At 30.9% G+C, this 19,355-nt stretch overlaps 1 protein-coding gene across 1 annotated transcript; it reads left to right on the top strand.

Annotated features, from left to right (window-relative positions):
* Nucleotides 1-12,208: 12,208 nt before the first annotated feature.
* Nucleotides 12,209-17,825, top strand: LOC143074086 (ficolin-2-like). The gene is made up of 4 exons (XM_076249633.1): nucleotides 12,209-12,235; nucleotides 13,662-13,791; nucleotides 14,588-14,752; nucleotides 17,272-17,825. Exons 1-4 carry the CDS (start codon nucleotides 12,209-12,211, stop codon nucleotides 17,517-17,519), a joined length of 570 nt encoding a protein of 189 aa, XP_076105748.1. The 3' UTR covers nucleotides 17,520-17,825.
* The last annotated feature ends 1,530 nt before the right edge of the window (nucleotides 17,826-19,355 follow it).

Here is a 19,355-nt window from a genome sequence, read left to right on the forward strand (position 1 = left end):
AACAAGACTAATGATAAAGAAACTGTGATCACCTGACGTTATCACATGGTTACAAAAAAACAATCACATTTTTGAAAGAAATAATAATAGACTTATTTTCAAATTGGGTTTGGGAGGTCCGTGTTTTAAATAAATGGCGGATAATATTTGACATGCAGTGCTGTAAGAATTATTTCTATTGTTTCAAAACCGTTAACAGTTGAGGAACTATCGATACATTATTAATTTGCTGTTGTACACAGAAAACTTTGGATTCCTTTTTGTGTTGTTGTTGCTTTTATTATTTCATAATTATAATGTTCTCTAGATGTGATATTTACCTCAAGAATTGAATTAACATTTTGCTCCAATTCACTATTGAAGCTATAGCAAAAATAGAGGTAAGGCAATCATACTACACTGCTTGCTATTGTATGTATCATTGTCATTTTGCTTTGTTTCTTCTGTTAGTTCTTCCGACATCGGATTCGGACTTCTTTTAATATGAGATTTACTGTGCGTATTAATGTGTGTTTCTATATCCTACATCGGCTAGATGTATAGGGGGAGGGTTGAAACCCCGTCGTATTTTGCACCTATCCAAAGCCAGAAGCTTCTGGCTTTTGTTAGCCTTGTGTGTTGTTTTAAATTTTTAGTTCATTTAAATGTGTTGGAGTTTAGAATGAAGTCCATTTCACTGATTAAGTACACTTTTTTGTTTAGGGGCTAGCTGAGGCTCACCTCCGGGTATGAAATTTTCTCGTTGCGCTGAAGACACATTGATGTCCTTCGGCTGTTATCCAATGAAAGCAACGATCTCCCTGGAAAAATGTTTTTAAAGAAAACAAAACAATTAGTTACCTCTGTTCAAAAATATCAAAAAAATAAATTAAAAAGTTACCTATCTTTGGAAACACAATAAAACAAATGATGATGTTAACTAATGATTTATTTTGGGAAATTTGATCATTTTCTCTAGTATGAAAATAACTCGTTAATTGAATGTCGATGTTGTCAAATGTGGGTCTTCCCTTCTATAAATAAAGCAATTTATTCGGTTTAAACTCTTTGGAACTCCATTGAACTCAAATCTAACAGTAACTATGAACCTCAATAAATTCACAAGCATCTTTACAAGAAAGAATACATGGCACTTGACAACTCAGCTTCTTAAAACACTATCTAGATTAATTCTAGTCACTGGAGATGTCATCATCTCAGTAGTCAGTACTTATAATATGTCATTATTTCTTATGTTTGCTTTTGCTGTTTTTTTCATATTTTGCTGACGTTACTTTCTGCTTATCCAAACATAATTCGTACGATCTTTGCTGTTTTGTTATAACACCAGTATTTACACGATACATATTTGAAACTTTATGTGAAACTGCTTACGCCAAGGATATCTAGTCTATTTTAAATCGTTTTTCTTTCGGACAAATACTAACAATGAAATCAACAATATAATATTTATATTATTGTTACTAGACACACAGATGTTTTCGTTATGACTGATATAGTGTATGGTCATCTTTTTTTAGTGTTTATGTTTTAAACTCCCTTGTAAGTTGAAATAAAATTTATAACAAACATAATCGTGACTTTATTGGTGTTACCATAAACGATGTTCAACTACATAGCTTTCTCTTGCTTTTCTACAAAATAATCATCTCTTTTTTTCTACCTCATGATTATGGTACAGGTAACGACAGGTTGTATATCCATGAAAGTGTTTATGAATAAAACAAATATATTTAGTTTGCTTGTAATTTACTGATACGATAACTTTTGCTGTTTTTTGCAAATAATTTCGAAATGTTGGTCTTCAAATAACTACAAATGTGTAGTTTTTACTTTTTATGGCGCTGCAATAAGTGTCGGGGTCAGATATTGTTTTCTATTTTCGTCATTCCGTCAATTAGTCATTTCGTCATTCCGCAACAAACCATTATGCGCAATTTTGTTATAAATGCCTTGGTATGTGTGTTAACCGTTATGTGTCACAGATCGAAATTAATGTTCGTTATGCTCTGACGTTTCCCTTAAACTTTGTCTTTAACATAGAAAATTTCTGATGAAAGAATGCAACAGTGATTGTTCCATGATATCAACAGTTTCCTTGTCGAAAAATTACAGGCTCGGTCTGGGAGATTCTGATACATGGACCAATACTCAAACAACCAGTTCATAGCACTGAAATCAAATAATTTTTATTATTCTTTAAAAGAAAGTAACTCACCTTTAAACAGGTACATGTAAAAGTTTGTAATTATCTTTTCTCAGTCCCGATGCATTTTTTGTCAATATTTGTGAGTTCGTCAATGCTAATGTAATTCATTTTTCAAAGAAAAAAATGTAACGATTTTATAAGTATGTTAAGATACGATCGAAAAAAACTCATTGGTCCTTTGAATACGTGTATTCCTCAAATGTGTCATCTGGAGGCGTCCTTCAGCTGGCCCCTAAACAAATTTATATACTAGTTCAGTGATAATGGACGTCGTACTAAACTCCAAATTATTCACAAGAAACTAAAATTAAAAATCATACAAGACTAACAAAGGCCAGAAGCTCCTGACTTGGGACAGGCGCAAAAATGCAGCGGGGTTAAAAATGTTTTTTGAGATCTCAACCCTCCCCCTATACCTTTAGCCAATGTAGAAAAGTAAACGCATTAGTACTAACATTGATTTTTTCTTCATCAGTTTAAAGAATGTGTTGTTTTAAATAAAGGCAAACAGGTGATAAAATAGTGATGAAATGGAATTTAGAATGGAAACGGAGAATTTGTCACAGCGACAGCAACTCATATAGTACAGGAAATCATGATGGTCCTACATCCTATTGATACTATGTTATATTTTCTAGTTTTGCACATTGCACACTTTCTTCAAATGTAAATGACGTAATCACACTAAATCCATTGAAATTTATCTTCCTGAATTTGAATCATAAAGGTATAGTTTCATTTTGAAACGAGGAATCGACTGTTCGCAGAATATTATTCGACTTATTATTCTCACTTACTTTTTATCAAACCTATAGTGTGTTCGTTTGGTGCGTAACTCAGAATATTTCTAAAGTCCTAAAGTAAAGGTCTGTATCAACTGTACTTAAGTTTGAATACCTAACAACTGCATTTAACTTAACCCTGTGCAAACGCATAACAATGCTGAAGATATCTAATAATACTAAAAATAGTCCCTTTACCACTGTTAAGCATCATTTTGATATTTATTGTTGATAATACTGTTGATGTTTCAAAAGCAGGAGTAGATACTTTCTTTCTTTTTCATTCTTTTTCCAAGATCCGAATGTTTTACCCTCTACATCCCACATCCCAACTTTCTTTACCACTTATATCCCACATTCCAAGAACACATATAATTCCCCTCAAAGGTGGTGTTACTGGTACAATATTGTTTTTGCTTTAAATATTTGGTTTAACGAATGTTATGATATATTTTTACTGGTAGAATTATTGCAAACAAAAGTTTCTATTTAACACATTTGATTTTCTAATTGAACAGTTTATTCAGTATTGATGCTTAAAGACAGGAAGCATTGAAAAGTCAAATTAATGTTTCAAACAATATAAAAACCATAGAATTGAAACGTCTGAACTGTCCAATTTTCTCTTTGGACTTTGTTTGAAATTTCTAAGTTTGTAAGTACGCAAGTACTTGCCTCATATCAATTAATAAGTTGTGTTTGCGCCTCTGATTTTGCCATTTGATTAGGGACTTTCTGTTTTAAATTTTTCTCGGAGTTCAGTATCTTTGTGATTTTAATTTATACACCTTTTATCCCTTAGAAGAATTGTTTTGCACAACCATGTTTTCAGGATCGAAATACAATCTAAGCTCTTAGAACAGAAACTCAGTAAGCACACGCCAATTTATGAACACAGTTTTCTTATGACACATTTACGCCTTCTTCGTTGATACACATATTGTTACCAGCTAATTATCAATAAAATCTAATTTGGTGGTTTTTTTAACCTTAATTGGGTTCATTATCAAAAAACAAAATCTTAGATTTATTAAGCAATATTGATGCATATAACATTTTCTAATAACAATATTCTGTAACAAAATGTTTAAATGTATAAATATAAATACATGGCATATGTTTTATGCTTTATCTTTGACTGGATTATTTGATACAGCGCCATTAGCGTTACATGAAAATATGTCTATTGTATTAAATTTCAAAGATATAGAAAAAAAATCCTAAAGAATTTATTTGCAATGTTTCATAAAAGTAAATCAAACATTACAATAAACTCAATCGTCATATTTCTATCTGTAAATAACTCTTTCATGCAGGTAAAATAAATACAAAGTACCTATTTATTTTCTAATTAGTCTACCATTTAATATTACATTGGGAGAGCAGTCCCTGCTGACGTTTTCGTTCTTGTTGAAGGTTCTACTTTATAAATATTTCAATAATTTTCTCCTTTCGGAAGCAATAACATATGAGTTAAAACAATATCAATATTTGACTGTTCAATATTAAATTATGAAATGTGTTAAGCTGTTGCAATTATATATCAATTTAATTATATACATAGATCTACCACTGTATTGAGTGTGATAAGATAACTATCCACTCGAGACAGTTTAATTTTCAAATTTAAAACGCGAAGCTCGTCGAGCGTTGTAGATATCTAAAATTTAACTGGTGAGAGAGATACAATCGTAAAGTAAAAGAACTAGATGTGGAATCTGTTTTTCTTATATTTTCAAGCGATATGCACATAGAATAAATCTTGTTTTTCGGATAATCTGCAAAAATATGTGTTCTTTTTATGTCCCGTCATCAGACATGGTAGCCTTTTTCATGACGTCACAATAGGAAATTCAGAGGAAAGCAAGAAAATCTGACGTCATTATTCAAATTTGACCAATGAAGAGCTAACATCAAACACCACACGTTGACTAAATAAAATAATCAACAGGTCAGAAATAGGATAAACCGCGTGAGAATTAGAAAATACATTTGATAAGTCTACATTCAAGTATATCTATATGACTTTCAATATAACTAAAATGTTAAAATGAATGAAGTTATATATCTATTATATATATATTGATTAATGTTTTCTTATAATGTTATTCAGATCATTATAACCTCTCCCCGAATTTAATGCGCCTATTGGAAATTATCGCTAGATCTGCTTTCAATATCTCCATTCAGTCTTTAATGTTGTTATAAAAAACATCAAATATAAGAGGCTGGTGATTGTATACACGATAATCGACCTTTGTCTTCAAAAGGCTCATCTGTGTCGCTCGGAAAAAACCCACTTTAAATAAAAAGATAAATGTATGTTGAACATTGAGGACCCAAAATTATGAACGGTCATGTTAAATACATCTAAGATAAACTTAAACCCAGTATTGCAAAAAAGAAATACGATATTGTCAATCAATTGGAATGATTTCCCCCATTGTGTCAAAAATGGTAAAAAAAGGTACAAGGTGGAAGAATATTCATGAAATTCTGTAATTTTGTTTAATACAATGTTTTTTTTTTTGTAAACGAATGAGAAGATGAATTGAACAATGCTTTGGTCATTGGATTTTATGAATCAATAAACCATTGAAAAAGTTAACTTGGTTTTTTTTTTAATTCCTAGAAATGAATGTAATGAAATGTTTTATCAATAACATCTTTATACAACGCAAGCGTTTCTAAGTAACTCATTAATTATTCATATGGCGCATTATGCATAATTAATGCTTTTAATAGAAAGCATTTAATGTCGATACATACTCTCGTTCTTCACATTTAACTATTTGTGGCCCCTAGAGGTTTAACTTCCTAATATCCACTTACTCGTGAAAAAGACTGATTGGTTCGATGTAATGTTTGATATGATAACTTAGCACCCTAACGGTATATCAATATATATGTTAATTCTGATTATTATTACATTTTCAGTACATGTACTGGAGTCTCATTATTTTCACAAGAGCAGAATATATCAGATTGATACTCCCGTTTACTAAACTTTATCAACTTTTAATTAATGAAAAACAGATAGTAGTATGGACATTTCGGTAGCATTGTTATCAATAGTTTTGTTTATCTTAATTTCTTATGAACATTGCGAGGCTTTTTTGGAAGATGTTTGCGACAAGGACGATGTTGAATGCCAGCATCCAAATGACAGCACCGTCCGCGGTCATTTACAGCATGGCAAAAGTAGCCAAAAAAACGTCCTACGTAGAATTCGAAATATGAGCTTGTTGCAATGTGTCAAAGAATGTTTCTTGACATCAGAATGTATTGCTATTAATTATCGAAAGAACTGGAAACTATGTGACGCAGTTGGAGACATAAGTGATAATGATCAATCATTGGTACATGAAGATGGTTGTATTTACAGTGAAATATCAACCTGGTCTAAGGTAAGATTGCATACAAAAACAAATAGCAAACTTATTACAAGGTTTTTGCACTATCATGACTATAGCAAATTATCTCTAAATGAAGACACACTAAAAGAAAAAAACGTGCACAAGATATATTTTATTGTACGGATTCGTATTAGCGCCACATTTTTTTATTATTATTTCTGCCTATGTTGGCGTTGTAACTCAAACTTTTGCTAATAACGCAAACCTTTTCAAATTAACGCAAACCTTTGTTTTATCTAATTTCTTATTTGAGATTTAGAAGAAGCAGCAGTTATAAATGGAGGAGGCTACATACATTTAAATGTATCTTCCATTGTACTCATTGCAAAGACAAATGCTTGAATATTTAGAACATATTGACTAATAATGAGTAGGATGATCGATATAAGAAGATGTGGTATGAATGGCAATGAGACAACTCTCCATCCAAGCCACAATTTGTTAAATCAAACCATTAAATATAGGTCAAAGTACGGTCTTCAACACAGAGCATTGACTCACATCGAACAACAAGCTATATATGGCCCCAAACATTATATACTTGATAATACATGTATATATATATATATTACAAAGAAAATTGAGTAGATTGAAGTTATATCGAAGAATATAAAAAAAAAATCAACCCTGCTAATACAGCTATAGCCAAATATAAATATATTTCCAAAGTAAGCTCTCGTTTGACGATTGTGTAAGCTTTGCTAGATAAAGAAGCTACATTTTTGCAATAAAATGAAGATGTTCTATTATCAAAATTCTGTTCTCTTTATTCAAATTGTTACCCAAGCATCTTAAAGTTACTTCACTAGAATAAAATGAAAATTCCATGACTTTCTATCAAGGAATCTTTATCATATTCTGAGATTTTAAAAAAAAATTGTTTTTTATTAATAATTCATTTTAAAGCTGAAAGATCACTTTGTCTATTTAACTTGAAAGTTTCACATTTGTATGATATTTATTTTGCTCTTTCAATCAAAATTTGCCTATACCATATCTATTTTCTTGTTAAATTATATACTTTTCTGATGCACAAAACATTCTTAATATATGTATAATTGCATTTCAAGTATTCCCTAATTTTATTCGTGTTTATTATAATGAGATGGCCTTGTATTTATAGTTCTTTTCTTATGAAGTATTATAACACAACCGAAATTAATGACAGACGGACATATATACAAAACACAATGAATAATTGAAATCAAGATGGTTGCGATATATCGCAAAGGTTTGCGTTATTTCGCAAAGGTTTGCGTTATTTCGCAAAGGTTTGCGTTCAACGCAAACAAAGGAAGAAATCTTTTAAAAAAAAGTTGTGTGGCGCTAAAACGCTCCCGTAGTATTGTCCAATCATTAGTATGTCATTTAATTACGGACTTTCCGTTTTGAATATTCCTCGGAGTTCGGTATTTTTGTTATTTTTATTTTTTTATAAAATGGACGTGAATGAACATACTGACTTTAAAAGTGAATTTGAATACTCAACCTGAATTTTACCCTCTAAAACGTGTTAACAAAATGTATGTATAGAATTAAAAAAATAATTCTAAATGGCAAATTCTAAGATTTTACTAGTATGTTAGATATGATAGAAATTATTATAAATTAAGGAATGTATCTCCCTCATGCAAAGCTCTGATTCCTTTCACGGATTTGGCTATACTTTTTGGACCTTTTGGATTATAGCTCTTCATCTTTTATATAAGCTTTGGATTTCAAATATTTTGGTCACGAGCATCACTGAAGAGACATGTATTGTCGAAATGCGCATCTGGTGCAAGAAAATTGGTACCGTTAATTTTATGAGAAGTTCAATGTTATAAATATGATTATATAGAAATCATACAAAAATGTAGATGCAATATGATTGACAATAAGACAACTGTCAATTAGGGACCAAAAGATGTAGATACATCTTAAGATCACCTTAATCCGGGATTGGCTCTCAACCTCATTTAATTTTTATTGTAAACACACCAAAGGTAATTTAAGGACATAATATATAAATCATAAAAAGAAATACCAGTAATACAAGCATAACAAAAACAATATAAACTACATTCTAATGCAATTCGTTTTGAACGATTTTCATTGGATATTGACTTATTTTTTTATTATTTTAATCTGATCTTGTCTCAACTATTGAAGACACAAAAATGTGCCTCTTAATTTACTGTCCTCAAATTCTTTATTTTCCAGTAGTAATTTTATTTAATTTGGATCTTTCAGTCTTTTGCGGGAGTTTGCGCAGACCACAACTGTGCCACAGGAAAGAAGTGTGTTAAAGATCGAGATTCAAACAGAGGATTCACTTGTATTTCTGCTTGTAAGTCTAAATAAATGTCTAAATCTAAGAAAATTAAATTAAATATTTGAATGATTTATTATTTAGTCGAAACAGGCGTCGAATAAACTTAAACATCCGGTTTCTCTGAAGAGTTTTAATTATTTATATAATCCATACTGCAACATTAAACAATAAACATTTAATCATGATATTATCAGCGTGATCGACAAAACTATTTTAACTTCTTTTAGTGTAACATTTAAAATCTATTAAATTTCCAAACACAAATCATTGATATTGATATTGTACCATGGCCATTTAACGTTTACTGTGCAAGACATTATTTCGAATATATATAATTTAGTGTTTTTTCCTGGCATTGTCAGTTTATAGAAAAACAAAGGATATGTGGTATCCATCCACGACACAAAATCCGTAAGGATATGTGGTATCCATCCACGACACAAAATCCGTAAATGCACAACAACAAAACATACAAAAAGCAAAGAAATAGCGCTTGTATTGCTGTTCTTCATCTTAAAGTCACAGTGATACCGCAACACAGAGCAAAAAAAACTCTCACTTCTCTACAAGTTGAAGACGGCCCCTAGCACACAGCTTAAGCGGAATCATTTGCAAAAATAGTTCATATAGACTTTGTAAGATGTAACACAACCCAATCCGACCCGGTTTAAAAAATACATACTGGAAAATAGTACATATCTTAAACAATATAGTTCCTACGCACAGGTTAAATCTTAAACTATGTAGCATATATTTTAGTAATTAATGTATCAAATGAAAGGTCAAGGACTGGTCATTCTTGTAGAGCACACAATTTACTGTCGATTTTGAATAATACAAAATGTCTGATTGAATTCTAAATTTGAAGGCATATATAGCCTGTTTCTCAGATATGAAGTGTCTGGTTTGGTGTATCTATAATTCCAGTAACCAGTGCAGTACGGTCTAATGTATAAATAGAGGTATATTGATCACGCTTCCATAAAATGTTCTGAAGTGAAAAATTAAGTAAGTTTGCTTATCCTTTTTTTTTCTTTTTTTTTGTCTTTTGTCTGTCTTTATAAACTCACAAACAGGTATATCCGGTTTGTCAACAGACACACGAAAGTGCCTAATGATAATTGTTTTACATGCAGCAGTTATCTTGAGTGCAAATATGCTCAGCAGATGTGAAAATATCAAAAGCCAAATATGTGTTAAACAATTTAATATAAATTGTTAATTTCTTGTTAAGGGAATACTCAAATATGTACGATATGATAATTCGATCCAGAAAATCAACTGCTCAATGGAAATGTTTTGAAAGAGCGAAAATGAAAGCTCTTTGTGGCTTTCCTGCATTTCTCACAAAATGTAGTAAACATAGTTTAATCTGATACTTTTGAAATATGAAACAGTCTTAAATATGTAGATTTTATTGTCACATGGTAGATGTGCGTTATATAGACATTTAACTATAAGAGTATATAAATATTTGACATTGTAGATTTGAATGCTCTTCACTTTGAATTTATAGACCATGAAACAATCGATGCTTCTATGAAAAATATTATCTTTCAAAATAATAATTATCAAAGATTATTTTGAAGTAGTAGCTTTCATTTTGTTTTCTAAATTACATAAAGATAGGAATGCGTTTTCCATCTTGGCAAACATATCTGTAAATCAACTAACGCCGCCTCCAGGTGCAAGATTGTCTCACTGTGTTCAAGACCCATTGGTGGCCTGTTTTCTTCTCTTTGATCATATTGACACATTTCCATTTTTATTCTCAATTTTATGTATTAGAACAATGCACGATTAGCAAAAGCTCCAATATATTGCGTTAGTTGTAAACTTTAAAATACCCCTGTTAGTGTCATTTATGCTATAAGCTGTTTCATGTGATTATAAATATAGATTCTAGTAACGTCCTACTTTTTACATCGAACTTTTTACATGGGATGATAAGTGTACAAAACGTTCTACTTTGTACATGGGATGATAAATGTACAAAACGTCCTACTTTTTAAATGGGATGATAAATGTACAAAACGTCCTTCTTTTTACATGGGATGATAAATGTACAAAACGTCATATTTTATACATGGGATGATAAATGTAAAAATCGCCTACTTTTTACATGTGATGCAAAATGAACAGAACGTCATACTTTTAACGTGTGATATTAAATGTACAAAACGTCCTACCTTTTACATGTGATGATAAATGTACAAAATGTCTTATTGTTTGCAGACTGCAAAGCATCCCTACCAGAAATACAAGATGCTGTTTGTACAGAAAAATTTGGGTTATATAAAAACCTCGGCACTGGAATAAGTTTTAAATGTAAAGATGGACTTGTTTTGGAAGGACGCCCATTTGTTGTTTGTACGGATTATGGAGAATGGAAATCTTTGTTCTGTTGCATAGAACGCGGTAACTGATTTTTTTTAATTTTTGTTTAAACAATAATTATATGCATCAAAGAAACAAATTCCATTTCAAAATACAAATCAATCTAAAAATAATAATTTTAGATAAAACAAACAATTAAAACTTTGAAACCATTACATAGATCAACATTTATTAATTGAAATCCTCTTTCGTTTTAAATTTTTAGGACTTGATAGACACCATGTTTGACATCAGGTTACAACGTATCCAAAACATTTAAATGGACAACCTAAAGTATATAGACTTTCTACTTGACAAAACGGGACACACAATATCAAAGGCCAGTTAAAAACTAGAAGTAAAAGAAAACAGTTGATAGCCGTTTTTTTTTATACAGAGATATTTACCTTAAAAGAAAAGATATATCACTTTTCCGCTTTTTTTTTATTTATATTGGCAACATTAAAATGTACAACTAGATGATAGCTTTCGAAAACTATAAACTTCATTGCATACGTTGGTGTATGTTCAGTAAAATGATAAGTAACTCTCTTGCGCATCCCTCTAATTGTTGATCTAATTTGCAGTCAGGTTCGTGTAGAAATAATTTAACTAACAAAATCTTTGCTTCATTTATACTACACTGAAATTTATACCAACATATACAAACAATCATACAATCATAAATTAGGACAAAAGTAGTTTTTAGATGTGCAAATCTCGTTTATCAATTAGATCGAAATTAAAGTAACAAACAAACCAAAAAAAACCGAAAGGAGCATAACCTTGTGAGTAGACAGGATAAGAATCGCTTGATATACATTACGCACAAGTCATAAAAATCAACACAATAGCAAAAATCAGGAAATGGAGTTTTGAATGTCCTAATCATATCCTCTGGCTCTTTTTCATACTACTCTACTTCTTCTGTTGGTGATCTTAGCAGATATTGAAAATGACGATATGCTAACTCATTCCCTGTATCTGTTTTAATTCTTTTTCGGAAGCCTTGTACCCACCACGTGACTGTACTGGTATACCACGCCGCTGTGGATCTGGTGTCTACACCATTTATCCAACGACGTCTATAAAGTTTGATGTCTATTGTGAAATGGATACAGAAGATGGCGGCTGGACAGTAAGTTCCTTATTAACTGACGCGCGCGCAGTAAGAGCAAGAGCAGAGATCATGCGATTTATATGATATAGTGCATAATTGCAGTCAGTCATTGAGCCAATTAGTTATTAGTTTTTATAATATCAACTATCAATTTATAATGTAAATATAAAAAGCAAATTGTTTGTATGCATCATTTTGTAAAATCTCAATTATATTTTAGAATGAAATTCAAAACAGTGTGGCTGTGGCTATTGATTGACATATTAAATTCACTCATTGGCTGGGACAATTTAGGTGAACGTTTGTATGTAACGACCACTGCTCACTATGTACTTTTTAAAGACACTTAAACTATGGGGTCACCAAAGGTTCACAACACCTTAATAAAGTAATTCGAAAAATTAATCAGAAATAACACGATGTTTTGATTTATACTAATTATATAAATCAAAACATAAAGGTTATTCCTGATTAATTTTTCGAATTATTTAATAATTAAAGGCGTTAAGAAACCTTTGGTGACCCCACAGTTTAAATGTCTATCGTAGGTACGTCGTGAACAGTGGTCGTTACAGACAAACGTTAACGTAAATTGTCCCAGTCAATGGATGAATTTAATGTGTCAATCAATGGCCACAGCCACACTGTTTTGCATTTCATTCTAAAAAGCAATATTGTCCATTGTTTGACATCGACAATTTTCAATGAGGGCAAAATTGTTGAATCCAGATTTGAACGTATAGTGTTAGGTTGTCAATTTGCATTTGTAAATGCTATCAATCTGGGTCGGCTTTTGCTTTTTTAACTAAAGTGTATTGAAATTTGCCGTTTTAAATTTTTACAGCGAAAAAAAAAGACCAAAATGACACAGACATTAACAACTATAGGTCACCGTACGGCCTTCAACAATGAGCAAATCCCACACCGCATAGTCAGCTATAAAAGGTCCCAATATGACAATGTAAAACAATTCAAACGAGGAAACGAACGGCCTTATTTATATAAAACAAATGCTAGTGTTTTTTTGGTCATTTAACTATACACGTATGCAAGATTTTAAACATCACTGACTTTTAAATTATATGTAAGCATATTCAGAAATGTGATCCTGATGCATCAATTTGATAACATATTTTTGTCATTAATTTATATAAACAAAGCATTAAGACAGCATTTCGGTGTATTTAAAATTTGCAGAAAGCTTTATTATTGTCTTTGGGCCGTAAATAGTCGGACGGCAAAAGTAATTTGTAATAATGTGATATTTTAAGGCTGTGTTTAAGATTGGAATCAAAATAAATTTTGATTAAATGAATATATCCTGTTAGAAATGTATTAAGTTTGGTTTTAGATCGCTAGGAACATATTTTTCTTCAACACGCACTCCCTTTCTTGTCATGTAAATTCTATATACAGATATTTTAATTGAGTTTACCATTCGTAGGTAATACAAAGGAGATACGACGGCAGTACAGACTTTTACAGAGGATGGACAGCTTACGAAGAAGGATTTGGGAATCTTACACATAATTTCTGGCTAGGTATATTACAAATAAAATGTTCAATACGTTCAGGTAAGTGCTACAATATCATGCAAAAAGACAAACGATATAATTACAAAAAGAGTTTATTGACAATTTTTATAATTTATATAAACACAAAAGTACTTTTTATTCTTTTTTATTCGAGTTATGTTATATGTAATAAAGACATTTTGATCTTTTAAAAAGAAATATTCTAACTTGGTCGTTTACTTAAACTCCTTTGTGATTGGGTAGGCCGGATATACAAAACAATGTGCTCCTTCTAAAAAATCTTTTATCTACTATTCAATACAAAAGGATTGGTGTAACTTAAAGGATAACAAGAAATCGTCAATATATGCTGGATTTGTCAAATATATAGTGTGATTAGTTTACTCACTAATCCGAAACCTACATGCTCTGCAATACTTCACTTAATATGAGTGTAGTATTACGTAGATCTGATCTAGATTGTTATCCTTTGATCTCTTTTAACTAAGATCTCCACCTACACCATACCTTATTAGATAGTATTTTTGCCAAATACCGATTTAAGTTTATCATAAAACAAGTTTTTTCCTTATATTAATGCAGATCATGAAAACTTTTAAATAATGTATCGGCATGTTAACCAACTTGTAGTTAAAAATAATTACAGATATCAAAAGTCTTTCGCCAAACACAAAATTCAATGTTTTTGAAAGATTTGAAAACCCGATAATTTATTTTCTTTTCGGTAGCTCTTCGTTATCAATGAAAATTTATGTCCTCATTCAGAGAGAAAACTAAAATAAAAATGCTATCTAATTACAGACTATTGATAAAGTAATTTATAATAATTTAACAGGAAATGCAAAAATTCATAAAATTGTCGCAACTGGTAATTATCAACTACGAGTAGAGCTAGAGGATTTTGAAGGAAATACTGCTTGGGCTGAATACACTAAATTTTCCATTGGAGACGCTCCAACAAACTATAGATTGGAAATAAGCGGCTACAAAGGAACTGCGGGTGAGTCTTACTTTGGTGCTGTTTATATTTTTTTATTCTGGAAATCTTAAAAATAAATATCTGATCTAATTTTAGGATAATGTAAAATGTTCATAGAGTTAATTAAAAAATGTTGTTGATATTAGTTGATTTGTATGATCGGTTTTATTTTTAGGTTATGTTTTGAATGTCTCTGGTGTATATTTTGAATGTTTCTGGTGTATGTTTTTAATGTATCTGGTGTATGTTTTTAATATCTCTGGTGTATGTTTTCACCACTTTTGCTACTGCTGGATCTAAATTGTCAAATTAGTCAATCATGTTTGTACAAAATCTTTGATCATCTTTTTAGGATCATAGCGTCTAAAACGTCCTTTAATTAACGAGTTTAAGAAATTTATTTATTTTCACAAACTATAGGAAAATCATTATTTTTATCTATCATGACTATCGTCGAAGAATACCGTGATTAATAGTTTCTAAGTTTTGTGTTTATACAGGGTACACCAGATAACGTATTGTAATTAAACATTAATAATAAAAGTTTCCTAGTCTTCTTTTTTTTTGTGGTTAAAATAGTACTTATATATTAATTATACCATGTAACGAAAACAGAAAGTATTTAAGTGATTTAGGTATAAGGATTGCAGCATTTTAAACTAAAAATGTATTCAAAATTGACCACGTTTTGTCGAAAACATAACTATTATGTGTATCATCACGATATGTTTTACTCTGATTAAAGCAATACGAGCAGTGCATGTGTGTGCCAAATTTCATGTGTGAAATAAAAGACGTTTTGAAGAAATTACGAATTAAAAACACAAAGTTTAATCGTCATGTTGGCATTGATTAGCCACGGATTATCTTTATCTTTTTTCTTACACTATATTGGGTCAATAACAAGAAAAGTAATCACTATAGACATTTCTTTTTTAAGATCTGCTAGCCCAATTAGCCTAGTTATTTGTTCTCATCACATGGTATCCGTAGTTCATTTACTTTTTCATTTTTTTCCCCTATGAATCTACTGTTTCAAATTTAATTAGACATAGATATAGGAAGATGTGGTGTTAGTGCCAAAAGTGACAACTCTCCATCCAAATAACAATTTTAAAAAAGTAAACCATTATAGGTCAATGTACAGCTTTCAACACGGAGCTTGGCTCACACCGAACAACAAGCTATAAAGGACCCCAAATTACTAGTGTAAAACCATTCAAACGGCAAAACCAGCGGTCTAATCATCATTTGGGGTATATAGTTTACAAAATATGTTCGATGACCCTGTGTGCTAACCAAGATGGCCGATATGGATAAAAATAGAACATAGTGGTTAAATGCAAACTTGTTTATTATTTTGAAAACCGTTACAAATAGAAAAACCTAACGGAACAAAAACGTTCAAAATGTTTCGCACTGTCAAATTCCATTAGAAAATGTAAAATTGGAACAGAATTATGCTGGAATTTGATAGTTTCTATATAGGCGACACATTCACATATCATAAAAGGGGGAATATTGTTGACGTTTATCTATTGTTCTGCATTTGTATTCTATCACCCTATCATACTATTTATTCTTGGTGGTATCGCGCTTTTGCTTCGAATGGAGGAGGGTGTGGATTTAAGTGGCTTCCGGTCTACGTAGTCGAACTACTTTATCACTAGTCTGTCAACACTGATGTCGACTCCATTCTAAATTGACAAGGATCATCATTTTTACTAAAGAAGAACCTATTCTCTCCGGTCTCTCTGGGCTCTTCTTCTACCAATAAAAACTGACTACCACGAAATAGCGAAATGGCGCGGGTGTTGGCATCAATAAAAACAATCAGCTATGGGTTTGATCACTGGTCGGGCCGGACCAGAGCCGAAATGAAAATAGTTAGTCAGAGTAGAGCAACGTTTCTCTGTGAACTTTTACCTTGTCGACTAGCATGTTGAAAGGAGTGTTGGCTGTGTGAAAAGTGTTTATATTCATATGAAATCATGTACAAGTCTCGAATGAGCCATTAATTTGCGTATCAGTTACGCTGGAAGAAGTGTTTGTATTAACATTTCATGCAATGTTATTTTAAACACGATATAATTCACATTTAATTCTAATAAATAGATACACGCTATAGACACATCTTTTGGAAAACTTGTACATACCACTTTGTAGCTTTCGTTGCTGAAACCAGTACTGAACTAATTTTCTTGATAATATTTCATAATTGTTGTGATAAATTATTGTGTAAAATTCGGTAAAAAATCCGATCGTAGGAAAATGAAACAGAAATTATGATAATCATTAGCTGTCGTTTGTTGATGTGGTTCATAAGTGTTTTTCGTTTCCAATTTTTCATATACGTTGGAACGTTGGTTTTCCCGTTTGAACGTTTTAATACTTTATAGCTTGCTTTCGGTGTGCACCAAGGCTCCGTGTTGAAGACCGTACTTTGGCGTGTAATGATTTACCTTTTAGAAATTGTGTATCATTAGCACTCATACCACATCTTCTTATATCTATTAAATAACATATGTGTTTCTTTTAAGGAGACAGCCTCACATACCATAACGGACAAATGTTTTCTACGAACGACAGAGATAATGATATAATTCCTGAAAGTTGTGCAGTTTTATATAAAGGGGCATGGTGGTACAAGAAATGTCATTATTCTAATCTAAATGGAGCTTACTTATTTGGGAGAATTACCTCTTTTGCTGATGGGGTCATATGGTATGAATGGAAAGGACACTATTATTCTCTAAAATCAACAAGACTAATGATAAAGAAACTTTGATCACCTGACGTTATCACATGGTTACAAAAAAATCTCTTTTTTACAATTATAATGAAAGATTATTGTTTTTAAATGTTTACAGTTTTATTCTTGATGATTTACAGTGTGTCCTTGTTTTATATCGCATGTTTGGTATATATGGCAGATAAGATTTGACATGTAGCGCGGTTTCGAATCATTTAAATCGTTTGAAAACCGTAAAACAGTGTAAAGTTGTCGTTGTAAGCACACTATTATCGATGTTTTATTTTGCTTTAGTCATTTAACAATTATTTAGTATAATATTATTATCTAAAAGTAAAATCACAAAAATACTGAATTCCGAAGAATTTTCTAAAACATGAAAAAGGAAAGTCACTAATCAAATTGCAAAATCAAAAGCTCAAACACATCAAACGAATGGATAATAACTGTTATAAACCTCACTTGATGCATTCATTTTTATGCAGAAAATGGTGGATTAAACCTGGTTCTAAATATTATATTTAAGAAGAATATAATTAACATTTTGTTCATTTTTAGCGACAAGAAAACATTTTATAACGGTAGGAACTGCTTCAATTCACTGTCATGTCTAAAGCATAGCAAAATGTTTAGGCACCCATACCACACAATGAAAACAATAAACATTCGAAAATGTTTTAAAAGAAAACAAAAAATGTTAGTGACCTCCAAAATATAAAAAAGATATACGAAGTTAGCTATCTTTGGAAACATAATAAATCACTTCACTTACTATTTACTACTTGGAGTTTGATAATACTTTCTAGTATAATAAAAACCTCGTATACGAAATGTCGATGCTGTCAAATGAAGGCTCGTCTTATATAAATACGTCATTTATTTTGGTGTGAACTATTTGGAAATCTATTGAAATCAAACTTAACAGTGACTAAAAACCTAAATGAATAAAAAGAAACTCTCCATATGCCTTTTTAACTGAAATATAGACATATCCGTATGTTACTGAACTTGAAAACACTATTCATATTCTTCCTATTCGCTAGATGTATCATCATCTCAGAAGTCAGTACTTTCCTTATTTCCTTATTTTTAATGTTTGCTTTTACTATTTTTTTCTCCTTATTTTGCTGAATAGCATTGTGCTTTATCCTAGCATAACTAGTACTCTGTTTGTTGTTTTGTTATTATAGCCAGTATGTTAAACGACATATACATGAACTTGGTATGAAACACCATACACCGAGAATATATAGTTTTTCTTTGGGACAAATATTAACAATGGAAACAACAATATAGTAATTATAGTATTGTAACATGACATCAAGTGTTTCGTTATGTCAGTTAGTACTGATATGATTATCTTTCTTTTATGTATTCCGCAGCATTATGTGTTGTTTTTTTTTAATTTCCTTTCTAGTTGAAATAAAAGTTTTAAAAAAAATCATTATTGACTTTATTGCTTTAAAGTGGTACCCAACACTTTAACTAAAATTAATTTGGCTCGTTTAATTTTCTTAAAATTTTGACAAAGTATTTACTTTGACTCTTTTACAAAAATATAAAAATTTCAAAAAATTTGAACCAACCGTTTTATCAGAAAAATTACACTGGTTATATAGCAGTTTGACAAACACTTATTTTGAACATTGAGAAGCTTGATTTTCCCTTAACAACACAACGTAATTAAAACGTTTAGCTGATTTTACAGAGTTATCTCCCTGTAGTGTTAGGTACCACCTTAACCTGAAAACCAAGATTTTGAAAGTTGTGTTACTATGTATCTAAAACATCTGTTTTCTACCCCAGGAATTGATCAGTTTAACTGTAATTATCAAAACCTTTCAGAATTTTAGCTCATCCATTATCTCCAAC

The sequence above is a fragment of the Mytilus galloprovincialis genome, chromosome 5 (assembly GCF_965363235.1).
Source record: "Mytilus galloprovincialis chromosome 5, xbMytGall1.hap1.1, whole genome shotgun sequence".
In the NCBI taxonomy this organism is placed as follows: Eukaryota; Metazoa; Mollusca; class Bivalvia; order Mytilida; family Mytilidae; genus Mytilus; species Mytilus galloprovincialis.

What these genes read in the sequence shown, in the direction of transcription:
- LOC143074086 (XM_076249633.1), top strand. Translation starts at nt 12,209, where the DNA reads ATGGATACAGAAGATGGCGGCTGGACA. An exon ending in CAGAAGATGGCGGCTGGACA is followed by an intron (nt 12,236 to 13,661) that starts GTAAGTTCCTTA and finishes TACCATTCGTAG; the next exon opens with GTAATACAAAGGAGATACGA. An exon ending in CGGCTACAAAGGAACTGCGG is followed by an intron (nt 14,753 to 17,271) that starts GTGAGTCTTACT and finishes GTTTCTTTTAAG; the next exon opens with GAGACAGCCTCACATACCAT.